The 13210-nt window shown below is 40.1% G+C and overlaps 1 protein-coding gene across 1 annotated transcript; it reads right to left on the reverse strand.

Moving 5' to 3' along the window:
* Nucleotides 1-984: 984 nt before the first annotated feature.
* On the reverse strand, nucleotides 985-13197 carry PPWD1 (peptidylprolyl isomerase domain and WD repeat containing 1). Its single transcript, XM_028748839.2, has 11 exons — nucleotides 13002-13197; nucleotides 11611-11713; nucleotides 10917-11017; nucleotides 10108-10228; nucleotides 8575-9022; nucleotides 7104-7294; nucleotides 5151-5340; nucleotides 4383-4564; nucleotides 3816-3897; nucleotides 2947-3129; nucleotides 985-1319 (listed from the first exon to the last, which is right to left on the reverse strand). The coding sequence occupies exons 1-11, from the start codon at nucleotides 13162-13164 to the stop codon at nucleotides 1176-1178; spliced, it is 1908 nt and encodes a 635-aa protein (XP_028604672.2). The 5' UTR covers nucleotides 13165-13197; the 3' UTR covers nucleotides 985-1175.
* Between the last annotated feature and the right edge of the window lie 13 nt (nucleotides 13198-13210).

The following is a 13210-nucleotide window of genomic DNA, read 5'->3' on the forward strand; positions in this document are numbered from 1 at the left end:
AGAATGAAGGTGATGAGTGAAAGGAAACTGGCCGATGTATGCATGATAGCCTGCAGTCTGAAGCTAGCACATAAAATTGAAACCAGAAGCCGGTGGAGGTGCCTAGGTAATGCTGGCAAATGACACTGTTCTCATAATTCCAGGGATTACTGAAGCAAGGTTTTCTTGGGACAACCCCTGAAAGCAATGAAGAGGATTACAGGGCTTAAGTAAAGTGGGATGGTTCTCATCCTCCTTCCCCTCTCTGGGTTCCCCTTCTGCCCTTCCTCAACACAGCTATTTAGCATCACTTGCACTTCTAAGAAACTGCAAGTTGCAGGAACCACTTCCTCATTAGTGCCATCTAGTGCAGAGAGAGAGATTGTTCCTTCTGCCCCGTCCCATCCCCCAAGTTCTTCAACGAACCCACACTGAAGCAACAGTTTTGCTTTTCTCCTGCAGACAGACTGAAGGGATTCCACCCCATGAAGGAGGGAAACTGATGGATGGAAGTAGGCAATTATCTGGCAGTGGTTTGCCAGAAGGTGTCACAAGGTTATGCACCTTTGCTGCCTCCCAAATTGGAACGTACACACCCTGCAACCATCTGCCAGGGGGAAAAAGATGAACTTTTCCCATTCTTGCTCAGATTTCAAGAACAATGGATTAAGAAAGGGACAAATCACTATAATCCTTTTATAACAATTCCACTCAAAACCTGAATGATACCTATTTAGTATTAGCAATTATCAGCGGCTCAAATTATCACTTGTTTTGTATGTTATTTAGTATAAAGAAAATCTTATTGTCAAGAATGCACAGTAATGATTATGGTTACATGTTGTATTTGCAATTAAATACATTTAAAACCCTAAAAAAAAACCATTCTATTTTGTGGGTAATGAGTTGGCAGAAACAAAAATATTTCAGTGCTGGAATAGAGCTTCTCGCAATGCAGCATTTTTCCATAATAAAAACCATTGCAATAAATACACAAGATGCATATTTTTCTTAACATGGCTGGCTTTTATTTTTTGTATAAAAAACATTTTAAAAAAAGATACAGCTGAGAGCACCTCGGACACATAATGATTAGAAAGTTTCAGAACAGGTATCAACCTTTCCGCAGCAGAAAAACATACGAGGTGCATCATTTTTGAAGTCCCTTAATTGCAAGGTTTCTTTAAAACCCTATTTCATTTCACTGTGATATTAATAATGCTGACATCTTCATAGGGCTTGTCAGTTTTGGGGTTGACTTTCACGTTTGAAATTCTCTGAACGACTTCCATTCCTTTAGATACTCTTCCAAACACACTGTGTTTGTTGTCCAGCCATGGCTGTGCAAGGCCATATATCAAGTTGACGGAGCAAAAGAAAGAGAAAATTATGATTAAATCTCAAGTTACTATACTGAGAACTGTGTAATGTAAACTATTGCTAACGGGATCTCTGTAATTAAACACTATTACACTTAATGCTTGTTTGTTTGCTCACTTGTTTAACTCTCCAATCCAAAAGGCTGCATGTGTGCGGAAGCCGTTTCCGCAGACATATCCCAAGCTGGATAATGAACCATAATCACAAAACTGGTACTGCCTTTACAGTTTCTGTGCACACATTAGGTTGTGGACAAGTTTTGATCATTTGGTGGGGGGTGGGGTAGGAGAACTAAATCCTCCTACCTTCTCACCAAACAGATTATTTAAGCTATTTAAATTAAATATGTGTATCCCCCTTTCCAATCTAGTGGTTCACAAGGCAGCATATAACATAACAATAATATGAAACAGATAACTCATCTCTTGATGGTAAGCAGCCAGGAGAGCAGCTGGATAGTAGGTTTGATGTTAAAACCTCTCCCCATGTCTCTGTTATCCTGCCAGAGGATAACAGAGGGGGGTGGGAGAGACCCGACCCAGAAAGTTTCCTGCCCAGCCACACTGGATGCAAGTCATTCAGGGATGAGGCCTATCTAGTGGAAGAAAGACAAGTGTTGGACTTGGCCCAGGGACCCCTGCCTTCAGATAGAAACTCAGCCTTGAACTGCAGTGCACTTTGGGTCAATCACTATCTTTCAGTCCTGGCTTCCAGATCTGGTAGTAGCAAGAATAAAACAGATAGGATGTCACAAGCACCTCAGAAGAAGGGCAAGATATGTTTTTAATTTAAAAAAAGTAATCAGATTAGAGCTGTGTTACAGAGCACTACTCCATTTGGACTTTTCAGCCAGTGTCTGCAGAGGAACGTAGGGGTTTGCTAATAGCCAGCATCTCTTAACTTGACATATGGAAGGACGCACCCTATACAACAATGTGCCTCCTTGCTGTTCTCATAAGCCCAGCAGAAGGGTAGGGGCTCATTCCTGCAATTGTGGTAAGCTTTGGAAGCATCACAGTATAACCAAACTCAATGCCTCCAAGTGCTCTCCAAGCCCAATTCCACGTCAGAGAAGACCCTGCTACTCTTATGTTGGGAGATAAGGCAGAGCATATAGTAACAAATTCTAGCTGGCTGTCAAGGGCAGAAAAAGACGCTGGGTCTCTTAAGAAGCATTCAATCATGGGTGCTCCCACCCACAACTGAAATGGTACAGGCCACGTACAGGCTTATTACCTCCTCTGTTCAGGGAAACAAAGTATAACAATAATGTTTTTCTGCAGCTAATGTAATATGGTGGCTGCCCTCAGCTCCTTCCCCTATAACCACGAAGTAGACTAGGGACGGGAAACGTGGTTTATCAGTTACAGGACTATAACTTGCATTGCATGGCCTGCATGATCAATAGTCATAAGATGACAAGAGCTGTAGTTCAACAACATCTGGAAGTCCATAGGCTTCCTCATCCTTACAGTAGTCAACAGACACAACGGAATACCCTTCCATCTACCAACAGCCTCAAAACTTTTGCTACTCACAAAGAGGCAATTCAATGACCACTGTTAAGACATCTGACATGGTACTTACAGTTGGTACTACTGTTACAAAAAACTGTGAGCCGTTGGTATTTGGTCCTGCATTAGCCATACTAAGTGTGTAGGGCCTGTCATGTCGCAAAGTTGAGTGAAATTCGTCCTCAAATTCTCCTCCCCAGATACTTTCACCTCCCATTCCGGTTCCAGTAGGATCTCCAGTTTGGATCATGAAGCCCTACGTTTGGAAGGGGAGAAAGAAAAATCACAATTTAGGACATTAGCAGCCCTGCTGGATTAATCACAGTCTAACATCCTGCTTAAAATGGTGGCTAAATGAGATGCCTCCAGAAAGCCCACAAGCAGGACTGCAAGACAACAGCCTTCTCCTGCTGCTGTTTCCAGAACTGATACTCAGAGCATACAGCCTCTGAACCAGGAAGTACCATACTGCCATCAGGACCAGCATCCATAGATGTAGCCTTATCCTCTGTGAATGTGTCAAATCCCTTTTTAAAGCCTAGTGCCATTACCACATCTCATGGCAACAAATTTTGAAAATTAATTATGTACTGTGTGAAGTACTTTTTTTGGTCTGACTCAAATCTACTATTAACTAGTGTCATTAAGAGATCCAAATTTCAGTTTTACCAGGAAAGGAGAAAAAAAATTCTATCCATTTTATCTACAGTGGTGATGCCACTGTATCCCATAGATTGATATGCTGTGATTACAGTTTTGGAATTCTGCACAAAATCCTTCAGAAATGCAAATGCAAAATCCACAAGTAGGGTAGGACTTAATAATAAGATGTGCATAAGCCACTATGGGACAGGAAAAATTTAAGATATTGCAGCCCTGTTTATCTAACAAGCTCAACAACAATTGAGAACACAGAAATATTGTTACCAATACCAAAGTTACCTTGATTATGCGGTGAAAGGTGTGGCCATTGTAGTAGCCATTCCTACTATGTACACAGAAGTTTTCCACTGTTTTGGGACACCTGCAGTTAAAAGGTATTAGATGTTAGTATAGTACTTAGTGCACTGGAATAGGGTAATATTTTGAATTAGTCCGTATTTGTAGATGCTCTAGTGAAACTGAGAGCATTTGACTGCAACTATCAATATCCATAAAGAACTAGGGCCACCTGGCAGATCAAAGAATAGGAAGACAATTCTTCATTCACGATTACATTCTGTGAATCATTTTGCATATTACAAATTAAAATTGCCTTCTTGTTATGGAGAAATGAAAAGCTTACAAGCTTCTTCCCTTTATCACAATGTAGGAGAAAGCAGTAGTGGTAAAAATGCTTTACCAGAGCAAAAATGGTGGTACCATAGATATGAGGGAATGGAACATAAGCAAACCAAGGGAAAAGGTGCAGCTCTGTCAATGATGCTAGTGAATGGTCCAACAGCAGCTCAAGATAATGAGAATCTTTATTAAAAATGGAAGGAAATATAAAAGTATTCATATACATACTCAACAGGGAAAAGCTTGACATGTATATCTCCCATGCTTGTGTGGATAATGGCACTATCAGAAACTCGCTTGGGTCCTTCAGCTTGAGTGGCTGCCATGACCTCTTCTTTAGATGGCTTCTCATTAAATACATCTCTGTCAGAATCTGCACTTTTGGTGTCTTCTGGTTCACGTTTGGTAAACTGAAGGACAAGATAGCAGCATCCTTGTTTCTCTTATTGACTAATGGAATTGGAAGGATCATACACTGTAGTTCCAAAGACATATTGTTCCTAACTAGTGATAGGCTGTAGTTTGCAAACTGCTTCTGGTCCTATGCCAAGTGAAAAGAATTGCCCTTTGGCATATTTTTAGAATATCTGAAGACTGTCAACATCTCAGCAAAAATCTCAACAAAAAATATTAAGTTTTTATGTGAGCTAAACTTAGCTTTAGCTTTAAAGACATGCTTCTGTGGCCCCTGTATCTTTGAAGGTTTCTACTGCATTTTCACCTCAAGCGGAGTTCTCATAATGAAATAGTCACCAAGACACCCCCACCCTAGTTGTTTGGTTTAAGGAAGTACAAAAATGTACTAAAATTCATATTAGAATTACAACCAAGTTGTAAGACATGTGAACAGTATTATATCAAAGGCTATCAAAAAGGGGGGGGGGGGAATCACTTGGCAACTTTAGGTGATTGAAAGATGGGCATCACACCCATCCACTAAAAGTAGCCTACAGGGGGTGGGAAAACTGCCAGCTAGATCCCCTGGTATAAACTTACCATATAAAATCTGTTCTTTTTGAAGGAGGTGCAGATTATTGTTGGATCAGCTTGGATATTCTGAAGAACGGGGTTGTCGGATGCTTTCATCTCTACTGTGACAGCAGCACGGTGTTTCTTTGCGACACCCTGGAACAGAGCCAGTTGCATGACCCTGATGTTCTCCTGCTTGCCTAGGATTCTAACACATCTACATACAGGAAAGGGAAATTCGTGAACTTCAAAATCATTATGTGGCCTGCCTTTAATATGTGATATTTCAGAGCACCCTGCATCCAAACATCATATTAATTTTTGGATTAATTTGGAAGCAAAGATCCCCAGTACATCATAGGGATAACGATGACCTTCTGGAAGGCACTGTGGGCTTTTTTTTTTTTTTTTTTTTTTTTATTTATACCCCGCCTATCTGGCTGGGCTTCCCCAGCCACTCTGGGCGGCTTCCAACAAAATATTAAAAGACATTCTCAACCATTTCTGGTATATCTTTGTCTGTGCATGGATCGCATAGATGGATGGCATAACTGTCTATTAAACCTCTAGTTCAAAATGAAACTAATTTTCCTCCTTGCATTTTAGCTCTGAGGATCTCCATGCCTCTCACCTTGAACCACTTATGATTTATAAGAAACCAAGGTCCTTAACAGTAAAGTGCAAAAGGCACAAATAGATCTTAACCTGTTAGTTATACTCCACGGCTCAGAGCTGCCGAATAATACAAAATGAGGGGTTAATTTACTATTAAGATCAAGGTATGACATATTATAGATGCGTTTGTTCAACAATTTTAAGTTGACAAAATATGTCAACATAAAATATAGTTTAATAAGGCCTTCTATTGCTATATACTTCTATCTCAAACACAAAACTGAGTTCAGTGCTGGAAAATTCTAAAATCCCGTGGTTAAATCCTGTTACATCAGCTGGATCCAAACTGAAATACAGTATGAGAGCGGAGCAATATTGAAACTTAGAAACTAGGTGAACTTCTGGCCCAATACAGCAGGGCTGTTATGTTCTTAACAAACATATTTGGAAGTAATACTCTTAATACAAATGGACAATGAAAAAGTGTATTAACACATCAGAAAGCTGATCTAAAGTATCGGTTCTCATATTATGGGTCCCAGATGGGTAGCTGATGAAAATGTATGATCTGGAATCATTTAACCAATGGAAATCTGCAAATTATGTGGATAGTCCCCTAGCATCATTCACCAGGAATGTGAAACTGGGCACTGAATCTCTACATCCAGGGGGTGGGGGTGGCCCTCCATTCTGTGAGCTAACCTTGGTCTCAAGGGGGTACAATTAACTCACAAGGCCATTTTCTTCTAAACCTGTCACAGGACTACTATATCTGGGGGTGGGTGGGATGTGGGGGTTCAAACCAGAGTTTAAGCAAGTCATGGTTTATAAGCCAACAATAAACCATGGCTATTCACCTACATAGCAGAGTTGTGATTGTCAGACAAACTACCAAAATATCAGAGCTTACTTTCTGAAAAGCATACATTATTCCCCATAGGTGATAAAAGCATTTCACTAGCAGATCAGGTGGCACTAATCATATAAATTAACTAACATGGATCATAGGAACAGAGGAAACTGCTTTATACAAAGTGAGACCATTGGATCCAATTAGCTCAGTACAGTCAACACTGTCTGGCAAGGGCTCTCCACTATTTCAGACAGAAGTCCCTCCTAGCCCTACCTGGAGATGTCAGCGTTTGAAATTGGGACCTTCTGCATGCAAGGCAGATGTTCTACCACTGAGCTATAGCACTCCCAATGAGTAATGCCAACTCAATTCTATTTAACTGTATTATGTATCAATTTGGAACAATTAAAGAGCCGATGAAGGCTGAGCTTCTTTCTTTAAAATCTCCTGGAAATCCCTGAACAAAAACAACATAGGTACATCTAACATGAAATAATAAGAGCAAGACTTACCTGTTTGTTTCCACATTTATGACCTTGATTCCCAACATTGTCCCATAGAGCACAAAGTGTCCAGTTTCATCAAAAATGATGTTAATTAGCCTGACAGCATCCACTTTTTCCAGCTCCCGCTCCACAGCCATACGCCGACCAAATTCCATGTCAGGCAGCTGTTGTCTCATTTGTTGCAGCTCAGTAAACATCTACAGAAACAAGACACCTACCTATGATGTGTGTATAACTTGACTTGGATTTATTTTTAATAAATTCTGTATAATGCATGTTAATTTTTTCTGTAAGCTGCTTTGAGACATATAATGAAATGGTTATAAGTTCAATGAATAAATCAATATAGCCCACCAAACACAACACCTAAATTCTTTCTTATTTATTTATTTTGCAGTAGGCTACATTGGTTTTTAGTTTAGTATAGTTTTAGCTGCAAGGGTTTAGGAATGTTGGCAGAATTATTTTCATGGAGATGCCACATCTATTCATGTGCTCTGTTCATGTGCAAAGGAGATTGAGTATGCACATAAATGCTGTGTTAGCACATAACTCTAAGCCATGGTTTGACTTAACCATGATTTCCTCATAACACAAGTATCATGTTGTTGTTGTTTAGTCGTTTAGTCGTGTCCGACTCTTCGTGACCCCATGGACCAGAGCACGCCAGGCACTGCCTCCTGCAGTTACAAGTATCATAGATGAGCTAATAAAACATGACTTATTTCTCCAAAGCTTGGTTTGTTTTCCAGCTGCTCTTGCCTCTGTAGATTTACAGCATTTAATGTGAGATGGTCAAACAAGCCATTGTTAAGCATGGTTAAAATATAACATCAAACCAGAATTAAAACAAGCCATGGTTTATAAGCCCACAAGAATTCGTGGCTTCACATCATGGTTTCTTGCCACAAAAAAATTATGGTCACTCTGCTGAGTCACATTTTGGCTAAACAAAACACAGTTTAGTATTATGTGCTAATGAGGTCAATTTATGTAACTACATACTTCAACATGTATAGCAAAATGTTGGCAATTCATATATTGGATGTGGCATCTGACAAGGTTATAGTAGTTAGACAGTTAAGTAATGTGAGTTGAAGCAAATTAAAAGTAATTAGTAAATGTAAAAGTAAAATTTGATTAGAAAGCACAATAAAAGTAATTCAGTTAACATTTGTAACAACAGTAAAGTCTTCTAAAAATACCATTTTTTTCCTTGATTGTTAACTTCATGGTATCCATTTTTATCAGAATCTTTATTACAGTCTATTAGCCCACATACTCTTAGGAGTATAACTAAAAGAAGAATAAATTGTCAGTGTAGTAATAATGCTAAACAGATATTGCAATGTAATGCTGAAAATATTCCTTTTATAGAGGACGATTTGTATATATGTATTTCTCATCTGTGAAAGAAATAAAAAAAAGATCATCTGTACTGGCAAGTAACTGAATGTTGAAAAATATATATACTTACACTCAAAGATTCATCGAAGACCCTCATCAGTTTCCCAGTCAAAAATCTGAAAATTCGGACTTTTCTGTCAGAACCAATAGTAGCCATTTTTTTGCCATCAGGGGAGAAACATATACTAGTTAGGTATGCTTTACACTTAGCAAATTCATATAAATCAGTGTCTGTTTTATATTCCCAATTCACATTTTTGGGAAATTTGTATTCATGGCGAGGCCCAGTCCAGTATTCAATCATTCCAGACTTGTCAGATGATACTATGACTTTATAGACAGAGTTCAGTCGTATCTGAGTAAGAGGCGATGTGTGAAGCTTATCAAAAATGTGAAGTGGCTGATTGTTTCCTCGACCATCATATATGAATATTTTCCCAGTACTCTTCTCAGACGCTGCAACTGAAGATATTGCATCTCCTGGGCAATACACCCATTCACACTGGCCAGGGTAGTAGCTAAAACAAAAAGAATAATTGGATTGGCATGATTTTAGGAATATAGATTAAATATTTAAATTCAATATTCTAAATAAAAAAGCTAATAATAATCAAAACATATGGAATAATTTTTCTCCAGAATATTTTGAAATATTGCTTTACTTTTAACAAGGTTTTTAGGCAAAACATATTATTTCCTACAAGATGAGCATTTCATTAATATTATAATAATTCCTATTCTGTAGAGCAATCACTTTCATTTTATTCAGTTCATGAAGCTATTCTGTTTAGCCTACACGAAGCTACACAGTCCAGCATTAACTGTTTTGTAACAAACATTTTAAAAATCAGTTTAGCATTTTGCTAACTATACTTGCAACCCGTATCTATGCAGCTTTCTCAGAAGTAATCCCCACTGTGTTAAATGAAACTCACTCCCAAGTCATATGGGGAAATCCTGTGAACACTCACTTAACAGAAATTCCCAGTAAATCACTGCACAGGATTGGACTGAAACAATAAAATCCTAATCATGCTTGGTAGGTCAATCCCACTGACTACAGTGATATAAGTAAGCATGATCTTCATCGGGTGTGTTGGGACCTGCATGTGGACAGCATTCCAATCTAACACCTGTGGCATCACCAGCATTTTTCATTGTGTTTAAAATTTCTCTTTTTAATAGAGAGAAACAAGAATGGCAGGACATAAATTCTCTTTCTCATACAGACTGCATCAAGGACCTTCTCCCACACACATATGCATGACCTGTGACATGAACTCTGAAGAACACATAAGAAGATCACAGATACTGTACATTAATTTACCCAGCTACTTTAATGGAGGTGGGCAGCTCGGCACATTCATCTCTTTTTCATGCAAGACTCCACCTGAACTGACATGCATTGAGTAGAAACTCTGGGTGTGCTTTGCAGCACTTGTGCTTGCTGTATTCTTTCCTGCTCCTTTATTAAAAGTACGCCAGCAATTAGACATACCACTGTTATTTGTGTACCATAATCAATCACAACCAATTACTTCTTAGAAGTATTCCAAAGCACTAAGAAATCTACCAGGACCATTAAAAAAGAAAAGTGACTTACCCAAGTTTCAGCATGTTGATCATATCGAAGTTCACCACATCAAAAACCTTCATTGCTCTATCATCCCCAACAGAGCAGAATAATGCACCTTCTGAACTACAAGCAATGCTCTCAATAACACCTATTGTGAGCAAAAGAAAGGAAACAGTCTGCTTACAGAGAATAAGTTCTCTTCATCTGAGAAAAAATTTGAACAAAATCATAATTGCTATATAAATGCTTCAGATGGAATTATGTCACAGACTAAAGCTGCAGGGACAGATAAAGTACCTTTGAACGCAGAAGGATTTATTTCTGAATAGTCATGTATAAAATGGCCCTAGAAGGCTGGGATTCAAAGATCACAATATGGACTGAGAGCTTATGCAGTCTTCTAATCTCAGTTCTCCATATAGTATCTGATTTGATATTGAAAAGCCGTTTTTCAAGAAGGGTTTTTAGGTGATTCCAGGGCTTGAAGAAGAGAGAGCTCAGAAGCCCAGTGCATACCAGCAGCAAATAGAAGGCAGGACTCCTGCACCAGTAGAAGAGGAAATTTCATCAGGTGCTGCTTGTCATGCAAGGTACACCAGCTGAAATGTCTTCTTCTATGCAACTTTTAAAGGCGCAGGAGCACTGTCTACCCACTGTCATCTGGCTACCCTACTGGTACATTTCACAAAAACTAATCACTCAAGCTAAGTAACTTTAGAGAACCCAATTTTTAAAATATGGTACGGATTTTTAAAGTGTGCTATAAAGCATATTTAAATGATGAAATAATAATATATTCTTTTTGGAAAAAGAAAATACCAAACACAGTAACTTACCTAAATGGCTACGGAAATGTTTAACAAATTCAATTCCCTCTTCTACTTTCTTCCAGAATTTGACATGTCCATCGTGGCTGGCTGTTATTACAAAATCAGTCCTGCAGGTACAAGCAGATAACCTTCATATTATAAAAGAACCACACACCTAGATCTCTGCTTTACTAGCAACCTTCCACAGGAGTCTGCAGCTTCTGGCTAGTCTGGGAAGCCAAATCACAGGTACAGTCACTAGGACACTACTTATTCCCCAAAGAGAGGGAAGATATTTAATACAACATGCTGAACCTCAGAGATGCTATTCCATTTCACACTGGGCTTTACAAGGTCACTTGAGCGAGTCTCCAAAGCATATTACAACATGGACTGTCTCAAGTCCTCCTACAGAGTTTGAAACTCTAGAGATGGTTCTTACAGTTCTGCCGCACTTCAGAGATGCTCGAAACAGACTCAATGCAACAAAGACATGTCACAACTTCCCCCTTAAGCTTGGAGCTAAAAAGCAGGATGAGCTATGCTGCACTTATAGAAGCATAGAATTGTAGCATTAGAAGGGATTCCAAGGGACATCTAGTCCAACCCCCTGCAATCCAGGAATGTTATGAAGCACTCTTTAGGCAAGATGCAATTCCTGAAACATACATCCGGTCCAATTCTACAATACTTAAAATAGAAAAAGGAAAAAAAGACTTACTTAGTACATACTACATGCGTGATGACATCTCTGTGCATATAACTGCGTTCATACATCGAAGCACTGGGGAGATTATCCAGGTAGACATGTTCAAACTCAAGAACTATAAATAAAGAAATATTGTTTCCTAAAAATTGTATTCCATTTCAAAAATGTTATTCGAACTATTTTGATTTAAAAGAGACCAAACTGAACAAACTTCTCTTTCAATACTGTGGTATGAAAACAGCTGTGTAGCTGTATCATCGTGTTATATGTGGCTTGATCCCAACACAAAAAAATAAGTGTACACATAACTAGTTGTCACACAAGCAGCAAAATTGTGCTTGGACTGCACTACTTCAGACTGCTCACATGACTTAAGTATCCATAAAAATAAAGCTGAGTGAAACTGAGTGACGAGATTGATTGATTGATTGTTTGCATGCATGCATGTGTACACAGAGATACATTTAAACATGTGAACCCCAACCTGTGTCACTTAAAATGAATTTTAAAATCTCCAGAACATTCAGCGAGACATAAAAATGCATACAGTGGTATTTTAAGCCACTACAGTATAGGAGAAGGAAATTCCAGCCCGGTACACTATTATTTAACTTGTAACCTAACTCAAACCACCTTTACTGAGAAGTAAACACCAGTGCTTTCAAGGGGACTTACTGCCAGGTAAGCACGCGCAGGGACAGGGACGTGGGTGGCGCTGTGGTCTAAACCACTCAGCCTCTTGGGCTTGTGGTTCGAATCCCCGCGACGGTGTGAGCTCCTGTTGCTCGGTCCCAGCTCCTGCCAACCTGGCAGTTTGAAAGCATGCCAAAAGTGCAAGTAGATAAATAGGTACCACTCCAGCGGGAAGGTAAATGGTGTTTCCGTACGCTGCTCTCGTTTCGGTGTTCCATAGTCATGCTGGCCACATGACCCAGAAAAACTGTCTGCAGACAAATGCTGCCTGTAAAGCGAGATGAGCACAGCAACCCCAGAGTCGTCTGCGACTGGACTTAACTGCCAGGGGTCCTTTACCTTTACCTTTTTAAGCATCACGTACAGAACTGCTTCACTCTTACGGGGGATGTCATGCAAGGCAGAGCATGTCAAGTCAGAAGCGTCAAGAGCGCAAAGGAGACATAACAGCTGCACCTCGCAACACCCTGAACAGTTAGTTACGTCCAGATCATGACCACCGAGCCAGGTATCCGCAAGCACAGTGCCCACACTGGGCAGCAGGTAGCCTTGGTCTGCCTGCAACTCAATTTAAACACGTCTCCAAGGAACGTGCAGCGAATCACCCGACACCAGAGGCTCCGAAGGAAACACGAGGAGGGACGAAGTGCTGAAGAAGAGTCGCCCTGTTCAGCGAGGCTGACACCCCGCTCCTCACCCCCAGCCCTTACCTTTCCTCTTTTTCACCTGCACGGCCTCCCCAGGTAAAGGGCCCACCCAGCGGTCTCCCTCCTCTTCTCTCCCTCCTTCCTCCTCCGACCCTTCCTCTCCTTTCGCCTCGCCCTCCTCTCTCTCGCCGTGCCTCCTCTTGCGCGGCGGCTCCGCGGACGCCATATTGACTCTGCTTTTGCCCGGCGCCGAGTAGTGACGCGCTTGAGAG

This window comes from Podarcis muralis, chromosome 11, assembly GCF_964188315.1.
Source record: "Podarcis muralis chromosome 11, rPodMur119.hap1.1, whole genome shotgun sequence".
Taxonomy (NCBI): Eukaryota; Metazoa; Chordata; class Lepidosauria; order Squamata; family Lacertidae; genus Podarcis; species Podarcis muralis.